Here is a 15320-nt window from a genome sequence, read left to right as displayed (position 1 = left end):
GGCCAAACTGGACAGTCTTAACGCAAAAGAATAAATGGACACAAATCTGACATCAGGAATCATAACATTCAAAAACCAGGGAGAACACTTCAACCTCTCTAACCACTCAGTGACAGACTTGAAGGTGGCAATTTTGCAACAAAAAAACTTCAAAACAGACTCCAAAGAGAGACTGCTGAACTCGAATTAATATGCAAATTAGATACAATTAACTCAGGCTTAAACAGAGACTGGGAATGGTTGGTCATTACACTAATTGAATCTATTTCCCTATGTTAAGTTCTCCTCACACCTTCTATGGGTCATCTTAATTATCACTTCAAAAGTTTTTTTTCTCTTGCTGATGATAGCTCATCTCAATTGATTAGACTCTTCCTGTTGGTATGCATACTTCCACCTTTTCATGTTCTCTGTATGTATAAATATCTCCTGTCTGTATGTTCCATTCCATGCATCCGAAGAAGTGAGCTGTAGCTCATGAAAGCTCATGCTGAAATAAATTTGTTAGTCTCTAAGGTGCCACAAGTACTCCTGGAATAAATCAGGAGTTCCTGCAGTGAAATGATTGAGATTAGACCACTGTAAAGCTGATGCTGATGATGGATTCTGTTCGATAATGATCCAGATCAGTGTGGATTGACACATGGTCACTTTCATCATGTGAGTCACATGCTACTGGCAGAAGGTTGATTTTCTTTTTTGGTGGTTTGGGTTCTGTAGTTTCTGTATCGGAGTGTTGTTCTTTTAAGACTTCTGAAAGCATGCTCCACCCCTCATCCCCCTCAGATTTTGGAAGGCATTTCAAACTCTCAAAACCTTGGGTCAAGTGCTGTAGCTATCTTTAGAAATCTCACATTGGTACCTTCTTTGCGTTTTGTCAAATTTGCAGTGAAAGTGTTCTTAAAAAGAGTATGTGCTGGGTCAACACCAAGACTGTTATAACATGAAATATATGGCAGAATGTGGGTAAAACAGAGCAGGAAACATACTATTCTCCCCCAAGGAGTTCAGTCAAAAATTTAATTAATTCATTTATTTTAATGAGTGTCATCAGCATGGAAGCATGTCCTCTGGAATGATGGCCCAAGCATGAAGGGACATATGAATCCTTACCATTTCTGGCAGGAAATACCTTGCAATACTGGCTACAAAAGTGCCATGCAAACTCCTATTCTCACTTTCTGGTGACACTGTAAATAAGCAGCAGGCAATATTATCTCCCGTAAATGTAAACAAACTTGGATATCTTAGCAGTTGGCTGAACAAGAAGTAGGACTAAGAGGACTTGCAGGCTCTAAAGTTTTACACTGTTTTGTTTTTGAGTGCAGTTATGTAACCAAAAAAATCTACATTTTTAAGTTCCATTTTCAAGATAGAGAGATTGCACTACGGTACTTGTTGAGGTGAATTGAAAAATATTATTTTGTTTATATTATTATTTTTATTACAAATATTTTCATGGTAAAAATGATGAAGTGAGCACTATACACTCTGTAATCTGTGTTGTAATTGAAATCAATATGTTTGAAAATGAAGAAAAACATCCAAAAATATTTAATAAAATTCAGTTGATATTCTATTGTTTAACAGTGTGATTAAAACTGTGATTAATCGTGATTAATTTTTTTAATTGCGTTTAATTTTTTTGAGTTAATCGTGAGAGTTAACTGTGATTAATTGACAGCCCTAGTATCTATTTCTTTCTGTATTCTGTATAGTGCTGCACTAATCTCTGATTGGTAATCTTTGCTTAAGTAATTAAAACTGAGCCTGTTATTCAAAAAATTTGAGCCATACATTAAAGATACTTAAACTTAATTCAATGAGTTTTTTTTCAAGAGTATTGCAGGAGAGACTGCCATATCTGTCACAGCATCCATCCATCCATCCCTTTCTCTTTCTCTTCCTTCCTTCAGAACCTGACTTCTTGCAGATTTTTGCGCACTGACGACAATCTCTTAACCCTGATGATGTGAGGTATGATCAGTTCCTCATCCCAGTAGTACTCCGGGGACAGCAGGCGTGTGGGCTTGTGATACAGTAAGTATTTATTCAGGTGGCTTTCCTCGTGCCACTTGGCTTCGATGCCATTGGCTCTGTCCTCTGTGACCCCTTTGAAGCAGGCTGTGGTCAACTTGTAGACTTCAGACACACTCCCTCCGTAGAAGCTGGCTGCATAGTAGAAATCTCCTTCCCCAAGGGGGATGGCGGCTCGTGACTCCGGACGCCTCTCATAGGAGTTGCTATCCCGGGGCTTGGTGTATTGCCAGGAGCTGATGGTCCCCACAAGCGTATCGATGATCTCCACCCCAATGTGCTCAAACATCTGGACGTCAATGTCCATGGAGTAAAGGTAGTCTACTTCGTATCGCCAGTGGCTGCGGATGTGGTTGCTGATGATGTCCATGCGGTTCATGGAGATGTCTTGCCACCGTGAGTAGTTCTGGACAGGGATGATGAAGAGACGCTTCTCAGGGGCCAGATTAATGGATGGGACTTTCTCCGGGTGGTCAGTGAAGAGATAGAAGTTGACCCTGTGGCCAGAGAGGAAGAATTTGTTGGCGGAGCCAAGAAACCCTTCTATGAACCTGACGTATCTGAAAGGAAAATGAGTGCAACAGTGAATGAAATGAGTTATCAGTGTGGAATGAATGGAACAGGAAATCATTGAGTGATCCGTCCCATCAACCACGCTCAGTTTCTTGCAATCAGAGGCTAAGGACACTCAGAGAATGGGGCTGAATCCCTGCACATCCTGGCTAATAGTCATTGATGGACCTACCCTCCATAAATTTATCATTTTCTTTTTTGAACCCTGTTATAATTCTGGCCTTCACAACATCCCCTGGGAATGAGTCCACATTCTCATGCTTGCTCTCTCTGGCTCAGTGACTAATTATTTAACCCGCAGTGGAACAGTTTCAACAAGACAGATTGAGGGCACTCCACATCAGAATGCCCCACAGCCCAGTGGTTCAGACATGCACCAGAGAGATGGCAGATCTCTGTTCAAATATCTTCTTCTTCTTCTTCTCCTGAAGCAGAGAGGGGACATGAACTAGGGGGTCTCTCACAGCCCAGAGGGTGTGTTCTGATGCAACTGGGTTTCTGGTTCTTGAGTGGGGCACCTAGGCGGCCATGATAATAATAGTTTACTTGCAATTTGATTTGGTCGCTTCTTAATTCCCTTAGGGCCTGGCCTTCAAAGTTATTTAGGCCCCAACTCCCACTGAAATCAATTGGAGTTAGGTGCCTAAATACCTTTAAAAATCTGGCTGTTAAGGTCTTGTTGAAATCCCCAGCTTTAAAAAAATATTCAGTTTTAAATATAAGCCTCTAGTTCCTTTCATAGTAGCAGCTGAGTTACTGCACACAGGATCCCCCGTTTAACAGACTTATCTTAGGGCTTAAACATTCCAGATATTTTCTTTTGTGGCCCTACGGCCTGTTGAGATGGGTTAGTGAGACTGGTGCTATGTGACAAGGGGTGGGTGGAGCTAAGTTCCAGAATCTCAGTTGTCGCTGTGCTTTAACGGTTCTCCGCACACCCCAGCCTTAGGCCTGGTCTACACTAACACTATAAATGGATCTAAGTTAAGCTAGTTAAGTAAGTACTGTAACTTAAGTCGACATAGCTTCCGCCTCTCATTGACATGGATTACAGGTGTCAACACCGCTACATCGATCACAGTGGTGCCGATTTAGCCGTGTAGTGTAGATAAGGCCTCAGTGTGTGGTGGAATGGGGCTAGGAGCATTACAGGGAGCCTTTCAAGGACGTCTATCACACTCATGGTGCAGCACAACTAAATGTAGTGTCACAGGTCTTGGACTGTGCAAGGGAAGTCGTACTTTTTAACTGCAAATGTGGCCACCCCAACAACGAAATTTTTTTGTCTGTACTGGGCATTCAGGATGTCTCTGTTGAAGGTGCCTTCCCATACGATGGGAGCCAGCCACGGGGACACCAGCAAGACATCAGTTCTCCTGCACAAAATGAGAGAGAAAACTCAGTAATGGCCAGACTGAATCAGACTGGGGTCCAAAGGGCCAGAGATCCCCTCTCTATCATTGGCCAGCATTAGACTCTTCAGGAGAAGGTGCAAGTGACTCTTTTTTGGGCAATTATGGAGCAACTTATCCATAAGTGACAATTGTATTTATCTACCAACCAACCCAAGTTGTACATATTCTTCTCCTATTGATCTGAGCACATGATGTAGCAGGGAGCAAATAATGACAAATTTCATGACTTTTCACACAAACATATTCACAATTCCATTTCAGGATATTTTGTCACTCAGAAATCTTGGTTAATGTTCACAATGGCTGGAATTTACAAAGGCCTAGAGGGGAGTGAGACATTTGAGTCATGTTAAAACACAGGGTTTTGACTGCATAGCACCCCTTGAAAATCCAAATGAAATGAATTTTTTTTTTATTCATTGTGACAAGTGGAAATGTTAAATGATTTTCATGGGAAGCCAGATAAAGTTCTAAAATGTAAAATGACAAAAAAAGTTGTATTTTTCTCCCTAAAAATATCCTCCTGTAAGTGAAAATAAATCTTTTGCACTTAATGGTGTGTTCTACTGAACAAAAAAAGTCAGTTAAACAAAGTGGCAGTTGTCAAAAATCGAACTGAAATAATTTTGAGACTTCTTTATGCAATTTATTATGTTTGCAGGGCTAATTCTGTAGGTTCTTAGAGTGGTTCTCATCCCTGTAATTGCTGAGCAATAATGTGGTCTACATATAACTATCATGGTTTTTTCCTGTTTAATTTTTTTTTTTAATATTTATCCAATATAAAACAAAATGTGAGAAGGGGAGACTTACTGAGGCTTGTCCACAAATGGCTGAGGATATGACATTCTGTTGAAAGAAGATATGAATTACTGGGATATAACTGTATGTATGTAGTATCTTTAACCTTCGATAATGGCCAGAAGAATGAATGAGAAATGGGGATCTATACCATGTAACAGGCACTAGAAAAAATGAGTATGATAGAGTTGTATTCTACATAGACCAGTTTTGGGTGTAATTTCCTTTTAAGGTACTGGTTAAAGAGACGTTCTTCATCTCTATGGCCCAACCTGCAAATCACCATAAACATGATCAATAGGTATGGAGACAGTAGAAGATCTCAGGGAAGAATCACCTTCCACTTCATCAAGACCTCACCTAGACTCAGTCTTTCTATATATTTATCGCCTGTGTAGCCCATAGAGCTACCCTTAGCATTTATTTTATTTAGAGGTAATGTAAGGAACCTACAGGACTGTATCCTGTAAGACACTGATACTTTACCTTACCTGTATCCTGTGAGACATTGCCTTCAGGATTTAGCATAAGGCTTCAGCGCTGTGAACGTTGACAGAGATAAATGGCCCAATGGTCACTCCTAAATTTTGTGGAACTGGGAACAGTGTGTCAGGGGGAAATTTTCTACATAACAACACCATGCTACACCTGCTTAGATCTTCTTTGTTTTGTATGCTATGACCACAATCTCAATTGTTTATTTTGTTATATATTATGAACACAGGGCACCCCATCCTTACCGTGGAAGCACTGAGAAGGTCTCATTCAAGTCAGTTTGTCTAGGAAAGAGAAGGAAACCAGAGATGTTTCATTGCTCTCTTAGCATCACAGAAATAATGGAACAGATCCTTGGCTGGTGTGAATCAGTGCCAATCCATCGACATCCATGTGATTTGCACTGACTGGGGTTCTAGCCCAGCCATAGTCAATGGGCAGACTGTGGGCAAGCACTGGACCTCCAGACACTTTTAAAAGGACCATGAACTGTTTTTAGTTACTTATTATAATTCTTCTTCTTATTATTCTTTTTGTATTATTTTCTCTGGACTCTGGATCTTGACTATACTTTTGCCAAGAAACTTGGACTTTGACAAAGAATAATGGATTATCCCTGATCTAGCCCAATAAGCACAAACTTTTCAAAAATACATTCTATTAACTGAGCTACCACCTCTTGGATAAGTGGATTAACAACAGCAAGAGAAATTCCATCAAATTAAGAAATGTCTACACTACAGTGCTACAACAGCACAGCCATACCTGTGCCACGCTAGTTGCTGTAGTGACAACACATCCTCATCTGTGGCTATGAGATTTTTCTTCCTAAAGGGATTATCACAAACTAGTAGAATTAGTCTCCCGAGGGAGCCAAGCTCCTAGGAAAGAACATGGGCTTGACCACCAACTCCTGTTGGACAACAGGGAAAGATAGTTTAATGTTGAAATGTGCTTCAACAAACCAAAATGAATTGCTTCCATTTCAGGAAGGTCAAAATGCTTTGTTTCAACAGAAAAAGTCAAAATAAAATGTTTTGACATTTGCAAATTGACATTTTTTATTTGTGTTCTGCAGAAAATTTCAAATATTTTGTCCTGTTTTGGAACAAAAATAGATGTTGGAATGTGGGAATTCCCCACAGGACAGGAACTCTGAATTTCGCTCCACTCTAGTTACTACTTAACATGCACGAGGGTAGTAGAAGGCACCCTAGTCAAGCTATAACACAACAGTGATGAAGATAAATACAGAACACAGCTACGGGAGAGCTGTATGTAGGTAAAAGTTGTCCTTACCTTATGGGCTGCCATGAGGGCTTGTTGATATGTGGTATGCTAGGAAAACAGAAGAGCATCACAGGTTAATATAAATGGAATGATCCTTTCAGGATAAGGCATGTAGAATCCCACTTATAGCCTTGTATATTCAGACTGACTCTATATAGCCCCTTACGGCAGCACACACCCCTCACTCAGCATCCTCACAAATTTACACTAGTCTTCCAGCAGAACACAACCCACACACAGCAACAGAAGCAACACATGCAATAACCCTAAACATCACTCTGAAGTCTAGAATGTTTGTTGAGGGCCCCTAAGATCAAGATCTCCCCCAGAAACAGGTGCAATGCCTGAGCGCCCTGGTCTCAGCAACGGAACAGCCAAGACTTCATGCTCTTCCCATCCCACTGCCTGAATTGTACCTGAAGACTCTGGAGCTCTGTTTCCGTATAGTCCCGGATTATCTGTGTCTGTTGAGGGGCTGCTCCGGAGGCCTCTTAGTTTGATTAGTAACCAGGGGCTGGATCTTCTTTGCACTGCCTCCGTCTGCCTCAGTCTCAATCTCGTCTTCCCACCCATCATTGTGATCGCCGGAGTCCCGGCAGCCGGGGAGGCCACACGTCTCCAGTCTAGCCCGTGACTGGGAAACCCCCGTGGCCCAAGGTACATGCCAGGACTAGCCTGACTTGCCCTGCGTTCGCTGCCCGGAGGAGTTGCCGGGCCTGCCCTGCGCTCGCTACCTGGAGAAGTTGCCAGGCCTGCCCTGAGCTCGATACCTGGAGGAGTTGCCGGGCCTGCCCTGTGCTTGCTGCCCGGAGGAGTTGCCAGGCCTGCCCCGCGCTCGCCACCCAGAGGAGTTGCCAGGCCTGCCCTGAGCTCGTTATCCAGAGGAGTTGCCAGGCCTGCCCTGCACTCACTGCCCAGAGGAGTTGCTGGGCCTGCCATTTGCCCACTGTCCCGAAGAACCCATGTTGCTGGACCCCCCAGAGAACACCATCCTGACTCAAGTACTATTGGAGGGGAGTGTGGAAGTAGCCGGGGGCAACCGACCCTTGTCTGGCTGCAGCACTGCCAGAGCCAATGTCAGTGTGTTGCGGCCAGGATCCCCACTGACACAGCAGTGGGTCATCTGCTGCTGCTAGGGCCCCGGGCTGGGGTGCAGTGGAGTGGGAAGACCTGCGTCCCACCTGCCACCCAACTCACGGGTGGCAGTCTCCCCATTCCCTGGCCTGAAGAGGCTTGGGCCTGCTGTCATTGCTCAGCTCTGCCTGAGCTCCTGACTCATTACTGCTTTTACTGTCACTGCTCATCCCTGCCTGAGGGCCTAGGCTCCTAACTCATCATTGTTGCCCCGCCCTGACCTAAGGCCTGGGCTTATTGCTACTGTTTATGCGCCCATTAACCAGCTCCTGCCGGAGGGGCCTGAGTGTCTGATTCATTTCTGCCCCACCCTGACTCTGGGCCAGGGTTTATTCCTATTGAACTGCAGTTGCTGTACCCTGCCCGAGGGCCTGAGCACCTGACTCAGTATTGCCCCGCCCTGACCCTGGACCTGGGCTTACAGTGCTTATTCCAGTTACTGGAAGGGCTGCTGAGGGAGACCCCTGTGGACGGATTAATTCCCCTGAACATCAACTGTGTGTAGTGAGCCGGTATGGCTCCCCGCCGCCCCGAAGAGGGTCGAGCCTTGGCTAACCCTTGTATAGGGTCCAAAATCCATTTTATAATGGGGATTTCAGGCTGTAAAACCACAGTCTGTCCCTCAGTCAGATGCTCAGTTTCAATCAGGACCCAATAGCAAGCCGAAAGCTGCTTCTTGAATGGAGTATACCGGCTGGCCGCCTCAGGGAGTTTACGAGACCAAAACCAGAGGAGCCTCTTATCATGGGCACCCAACAATTTTTGCCACAGACTCCAAGAGGCGTAATCCTCTAGCACTGACACTGCTGGCGAAAGGGGCTATGAGGATCACAGAGGCCCAAGGGCATTGTGAACTGGATGGCAGCTTTAGCCTCCTCAAATGCCCGCTGCTGGGCTTCGCCCCAATCAAATGCCGTCTTTTTCCTGGTGACATTATAAAGGAGCTTTAAAACCAAAGCGAGGTGTGGAATGTGGTTATGCCAATAACCAAATAACCCGATCACTCGCTGCACCTCGACCTTGGTGGTTGGGACTGCAAGCTGGGCAATTTGGTCTACAACAGGAAGGGGGATGTGGCACTGTGCCACTTGTCACACCATCCCAAGGAATTTCATGGGTCAGCTGGTGGGCTGTACTTTGTTGGGATTAACAGCTCACCCCCTTGCCTGCGTGTGAGTGGTGAGTGCCTGCAAGGTTCATTCCACTACATCATGATCCATCCCCTGAAACATCAAATCATCAATATAGTTGTGAATAGTCACTGATTCTTCAGGGGTAAACATCTGGAGGTTGCGCACCACCAACCTATGGCACAACGTGGGACTGTGGACATATCCCTGTGGGAGTTGCGTGAAAGTGTACTGGTGCCCATGCCAGGTGAAAGCAAATTGGGCTTGTGCCTCTTCAGCAATGGGAATTGAGAAAAAGGCATTGGCCAGGTCAGTAACGGCATACCATTCCCCCTCGTTCTGCCCGATGGCCTCAACTAAAATCACAAGATCAGGAACGGTAGCTGTGATGGGGGGCACCTTCTCGTTCACGCTCCAGGAGTCTACTATCATCCACCAAGACCCATCGGGTTTTTTCACAGGCCACACCGAGCTGTTAAAAGGAAATACCACTGGCTTAATGACAACTACTCACTGCCACTCAGCTATAGTCTCCCTTATATCCCTTTGTTCCCTGGGAAGCCGGTACTGCCTCAGTGAAACAACTGACCAGAGCTGGGACTGGACCATAAGGCATGGCCCACCACAACCACCTGCACCCCAAACCAGTACCTCCCATCAGAAAGGGAAAGAGAAAGGCCCCGCAGAATGTCAATGCCAATAATACACTCTCGGACAGGAGTAACAACCAGTGAGTACAAATGGGGAGGGGTATGCCCAATTTGCAAAACTAAGGCCACCCACCTACCAAGTATGGCCTGCCCCCCAAATCCATTAATCTGTATCGGTGTACCCTGGAATCTGGAAGGATTGCTATAAACAAGGGATAGCTCCACCCCAGTGTCCACAAGAGCACTGACCTGCTGCTTTTTATACGGTGACTAATGAATCCAGACATTTACATGGAGGCATGGGTCTGATGGGGCAGTTCCCTTTATTAACCCAATGGCGTCGGCACTGCTGGCCTCCTATCGGAGGTCCAGCGTTTGTCACTCATCCAAGGAGGGGTAGAGGCAGGGCAGGCATCTCTGCCTCCCCCTTCCCACCCTTCCCCTGATCCTTAACCATTTCCCATTGGAGGGCAACTAGTTCTTTGGTGAGGAGGCCATCAGTCTTGTTTTTTGGGGTTCCCCTCTTCATCAAGGCTACAAAATAATCCCTCCTTGAAAAGTGTGTGGGCTACTTCTTTGTGTCCCCTTTTCGGTTGGCCAGACTCGCCTGGACCTTCGCCTTGGTGTCCTCAATGTCCCCCAACTGCGCCAGCAGCAAGGCAGCCTCACCCACCGGGCAGCCCTGTACAGGACTCAGAGCAGCCAAGAGGGCCCCATTCAAATGGAGTGGGGGAGTGCGCAACAAACGGTTCCGCATCCAGGCTGTGGTGGTCTCATTGTCGGGATCCTGGAAGTTATCCTTATAGAGCCCTACTTGTATCCCCATTTCCTGAAGGCGAATGGAAGCCTCCGGAATTGTACTCCAGAGTTTATCCACATCATCCCAATCCATGGGATCTGGCCACTGTACTCTACAGCAGCAAAAATCCACTCCAGCAACGTCCTACTCCCCGCTGTCCCCTGAGCACTCCTCAGGAGCTGATTGATCGAAATATCCGAGAAAAGGGCCTCTGAGGGGCAGACTTAGAGCTCCCTAGGTCCACCTGCTCTGGCCTGCAGATGGGCTCATCTTGCTCCGGGGTGACGGGGAGCCACACCACCTCACTACAGACCCCAACACTGGAAATAGAATGGGCATGCCACAGCAGAGTTCAGTTGTGAAGTGGAAGTGGTACATTAGTGACCACACCTGTGCAGGACCCTACGGCACTAGTAAGCTTCAAAAACAGTTGGCGCAGCCCTAGGAGAGGGGTGGAGTGACCCCCCCTCACACTGCAGACCCCGACTGAAGGCCCCACTGTGCAATGGGGAGCCTCATTTGATAGTCTGAGTGCTACCTAGCGACCCTACGCCTGGTTTACTGATGGCTCAGCCAGGTTTGTAATACGCGGCGCTGGAGAGCTGTTGCCTTAAATTCTGTTCACCAGTTCATGAGACTGCCGAGGGGCAGGGAGCCTCCAGCCAATATGATGAGCTTTATGCTGTTTTTAGCCAAATGGGCTCGTTCTCCCCAGAGCGAGTCAATTACCCCAAGGAGGCACAGAGATCAAGATAGAGTTTTATACAGACCTCTATTCGATGACCAGCTGGACGGGTGCCCTCCCCGACTAATGACAGAGGAGTGACACCCCGAGGCATAGCAGTTAGTACATATATATACCATTATTTACGTCATATCAGGCCACAGTGATACAGCAGATTTTTCAGGGGTTTGCATACGTGGGGTACATAGGTATATTTGCCTGTACAGAGGTTTATTTGCCTGTTGATACACTTTAAACATTCCACGTTGTTCTTTTTGACCAAAGTACTTAGCACTGTTTGACATAGGTTATGAAAGCAGGTCAGGGGATCATTTCACAAGCACAGCATGGATTATTATTTTATCTATCAATCCCCCCTTTTTATGGAAGCATTTTGAGAGCTTTAGTACTCCCAATCTTCGGCCTTTACCGGCCGGAACAACATCATTATTCTTTGGGTTATGATTTGATTAGTCATTCGTCGAATTAGTGTTATGAAGCAGGGAGCAAGGCAAGCGAAAGCTAATAGGGCCATAATAACACACACAACAAAAAGAAAGCCTTGTCGTATCCACTCCTTCTGCGGTAACCAGGAAGTAAGCCAATCTGTGTCCCACCCCTTCCATGTTTGGACTGGGACATGGGCTAGTTTTCTCATTTCCTTCGTTAACTGTTTGACTGCCTTCCCATTATCGTCTATTTGCAAGCAACAATTAGTTTCATTTAATTTTGCACATAACCTTCCTTCCCCTGCTAGCAAATAATCAAGGGCTATGTGGTGTTGATAAATTGCGGTTCTCATTTGCGTTGCCTGATCAGCTAAAAGGTCGAGCGCTGTGGCAGTTTGGTTGGTTACTATCTCCAAAACAGCCTGCAGCCTGATTATTCGATTTAGGTTATAGATAGGTTCCCTGGCCCCCGTTACTAGCCCATTGGGGTTCCACGTGGCTAGTCCATAATGTTCTATGATTCTCTCAGGAGGCCACTCCTGTGTTCCCCATTTTTGAGAGCTTCCGGAGGTCAGAGTAGAATCAATGTACCGCTTTTCCCTTATGAGATCATCATCTACTTTGATACCTAAGGTATTTCCTTGTAGGAGAGGTAGTAGGAAGAATAGGGATCTAATATATCCTATATAACATACGCCTGACCAATTTGGCGGTAAGCGTCAGTAAGCATATTGTCCGCAAATCCAATAATGGCCTTTTAGGGCCCATGTTCCATTAGCAAAGGGCCCATCCCAGGGGTCAGTATCTTGTCCCGGTGACAAGGCCCATACGTTATCTGTCGGTTTATATTTTGGCAATTCCACGTTTTGTTCTTTTTGACCAAAGTACTTAGCACTGTTTGACATAGGTTATGAAAGCAGGTCAGGGGATCATTTCACAAGCACAGCATGAATTATTATTTTATCTATCACTGTGCTGCTGCTGGTGAGGGTGCTTGCCCTTGGGGACCCCAAGGTATGCCTGTACACTGACTCTTGGGCAGTAACTCAAGGACTGACCACCTAGAGGTGCTGCTGGAAAGCCCAGGATTGGGCCATCCATGGCAATCCTGTGTGGGGTGCCCCTGTTTGACAGGAATTGTATTCCGCTGTGCAGGACCTTTGAATTGATGTGTTTCATACAGATGCCCATCAGAATCATGCCCAGGAACATCATTGGAATATTGCCATGGACCAACTGGCCCACATGGCCGAGTGTACGATGGGCCCTGTTGATGAGGGGGAGGCTCTTTCCCTCTTGGCTTCCTGGATACACACACTCTCAGGGTGCTTGGGCACTGAGGGGGCTACCGTTGGGCACAGGCCCGAGGTATCCCCACTTCACATGTAGCCCTAAAAACATATAAAGCCATTTGTAAAATCTGGCAGATTGTTAAGCCCTTACAGGTGGAAGCCGGCTCCCTGGGACAGGAGACCAGCCTGCTCAAATTTGGCAAGTTGATTATGTTGGCCCACTTCCTCGTGACCAATGCAAGGCGTATAGCCTCACCATGGTCGACATGGCCACCTGCTGTGGAGTGGTCTGGCTGGCATCCCATGCCAACCAGTGGAATAAAATCACTGGCATTACCGAGTGAATTGTAGTTCACCATGGAGTTCCTGCTCAACTGTTTTCTGATAATGGGTCCCATTTTGCCGGTAACACGGTGCAGGATTGGGAATCCAATGGGTGTTTCACAAGGGGCAGGTGTTGTGGAACTGTGTAATGGATTGCTGAAACAGCAGCTATGACTCCTGTCACTGAACTGCACACTTAGGGGGTGGTATGGGGTACTGACCAAGGCCACCTATCAGCTGAATATGCGTCCATACTATGGCCTGACGCCAATATGGTGGAGTGACTGTGTGGCCAGTGACTGAGGAGGCCTAGGGCTCGAGGCAGTCGGACCCTGATGCGTTAGGAGTTGTACTGCTACACCTCACTGTCCGTCTCCTGACTAGAGGGACATCAGAGTCAGCAGAGGTGGATTTGTACGCAGTTGCCCCCGACACCATTGATCCTGGCACTCGGAAATTGATTCCCATTGAGATATGGGTACAATTACCCAGAGGGTGTTATGGGAGGGTGGCTCCCCACTCTGGGCTGGCCTTGTGTGCGGGAGTGCACATACAGGCAGGGGTTGTGGACTATGACTACCGGGGAGAAGTACGGGTTTTGCTGTTCCATCTTGGAAAGGAGCCCATGAGTATACAACTGGGCAATCGGGTGGCCCAGCTCATCTGTGAGTAGACTGCCCTCCCTGAAGTGCGGCACCTGCAGGAAATGGAGGTGCCGGACACCGCCTGTGGAGTGGGAAGGTCCATGGATAGGGCTGAGGAAGAGGGTGGCTGGGTATGGGTACGATACCATGGGTGATGCCTCCAGTCAGGGGAGATCATTGCTCAGGGGCCCGGGGACCCTTACTGGGCCAGCACTGACGGGGATAATGATCTTGTTTGTCTTGATGGGGGCAAACTACTCTGAAGATGATGCTTGTGTGTGTCCTTTGGGGACTTTGGGCCTCTGTGCTCAGTGGGCAAATGGGACCATTGTGCATCGCGGACATTTGCGATGGAATGCTGCCACCACAAACTGAACCACTGGTAATTCTACCTGCTCTACACATCAGAGCTGCCCCGTCATGAAGGTCTCGATCAATTGTGTGTATGCTCCAACTCCCAGGCCACCGGCCAGATACCCTCTTGGTGTACACTGATTTGACAGTCAATGTGACCCTTCATTTGCTAAATGATTCCTCCCACTGGTGCGGACAGGTGATGCCACAAATCCAGTCCTCCAATATGACTGCCCTATGAAAGTTGCTTACTTGCTGGGAATGATACCCGTTTTCTCATAGCCCGTGGGACTATGTGGAACTTCACTAAGAAGACTTACATAGAGGGGTGAGGCCCCTTTTTGATATTGCTATATGTACTTTGTGTTTTTGCCATGCTGAATCAAAGAAAACCTCATTTAATGGTTTTGCCTGATTCGTGTAGCCCTGTAATTGTGGGTCCACAGATTGATGTAATTAATGTAAATATTAATGAGAATGTAGTCCATGTTGGGTTGTACAATGCGAGCGGTCAGCCCTGGACAGATGATTTGTGGGAGCAATGGCGATCCTCAGTTGGCTCCCTGGTGGGGAAGGGGTGCAAAAAGGGGTGCCTTATGGAGACAGTGCTAGGAGAGGTTGGAACTGGTACAGGTATATTAAATTACTTTGATATAGAAGTACTGCAAAATAAGCTTGCCACATTGGGCACCCTCAACTTGGGGGTGATCCAGCTGCAGGCGGATCGGCTCCCCTTGTTGCTGGGAGTGTCAATTCAAAATTGGAAAGGACAATGGCAAACGTGGAAGGTATTAAACCATAATAGCTGGGAAACAGCTCGTGTTGTTGCTAATATTGCACAGAATAGTAGTTTAATGGTGTCATATGTAGTGGAGCAAGTTGTAGCTTTGATGCAAATAGAGATGTTGTGGTTAACAAACAGAGAATGCTTGCCCCCATTTTTTGAGGGGTATTGAAAGACTGGATTCGCGTTAGTGCTGGCCCAATTTTTATCAATGAGCACCTGTGTGTCCAATTTCAAACTGTGCGCGCACATCATAGAACCATAGAATATTAGGGTTGGAAGGGACCTCAGGAGGTCATCTAGTCCAACCGCCTGCTCAAAGCAGGATCAATTCCCAACTAAATCATCCCAGCCAGGGCCTTGTCAAGCCTGACCTTAAAAACCTCTAAGGAAGGAGATTCCACCACCTCCCTAGGTAACCCATT

General features: G+C 46.5%; 2 protein-coding genes across 8 annotated transcripts in view; one reads left to right on the top strand and one right to left on the bottom strand.

The window, feature by feature from the left end:
• Positions 1–15320, top strand: part of LOC116816447 (olfactory receptor 10A7-like) — a 126974-nt gene that overhangs the window by 21843 nt on the left and 89811 nt on the right.
• Positions 691–15320, bottom strand: part of LOC116816446 (histo-blood group ABO system transferase 2-like) — an 82015-nt gene continuing 67385 nt past the window's right edge. For 5 of the 7 annotated variants that reach the window (XM_032765691.2, XM_075072396.1, XM_075072395.1 and 2 more), the window contains 5 exons: positions 6621–6659; positions 5567–5605; positions 4839–4874; positions 3852–3986; positions 691–2597 (listed from right to left, as the gene is read on the bottom strand). In XM_032765691.2, the coding sequence (XP_032621582.1) occupies positions 1913–2597; positions 3852–3986; positions 4839–4874; positions 5567–5605; positions 6621–6659 (934 nt within the window). In that variant the 3' untranslated portion in view covers positions 691–1912. Of the gene's footprint in view, positions 2598–3851; positions 3987–4834; positions 4875–5566; positions 5606–6620; positions 6660–9200; positions 9450–15320 lie in introns of those variants that run through there. The other 2 variants (XM_075072393.1, XM_075072398.1) reach the window with 2 other exon arrangements.

The sequence above is a fragment of the Chelonoidis abingdonii genome, chromosome 14 (assembly GCF_003597395.2).
Source record: "Chelonoidis abingdonii isolate Lonesome George chromosome 14, CheloAbing_2.0, whole genome shotgun sequence".
Taxonomy (NCBI): domain Eukaryota; kingdom Metazoa; phylum Chordata; order Testudines; family Testudinidae; genus Chelonoidis; species Chelonoidis abingdonii.
Note: the sequence above shows the minus strand (reverse complement) of the source record. Positions and strands in the feature narration are given on the sequence as shown.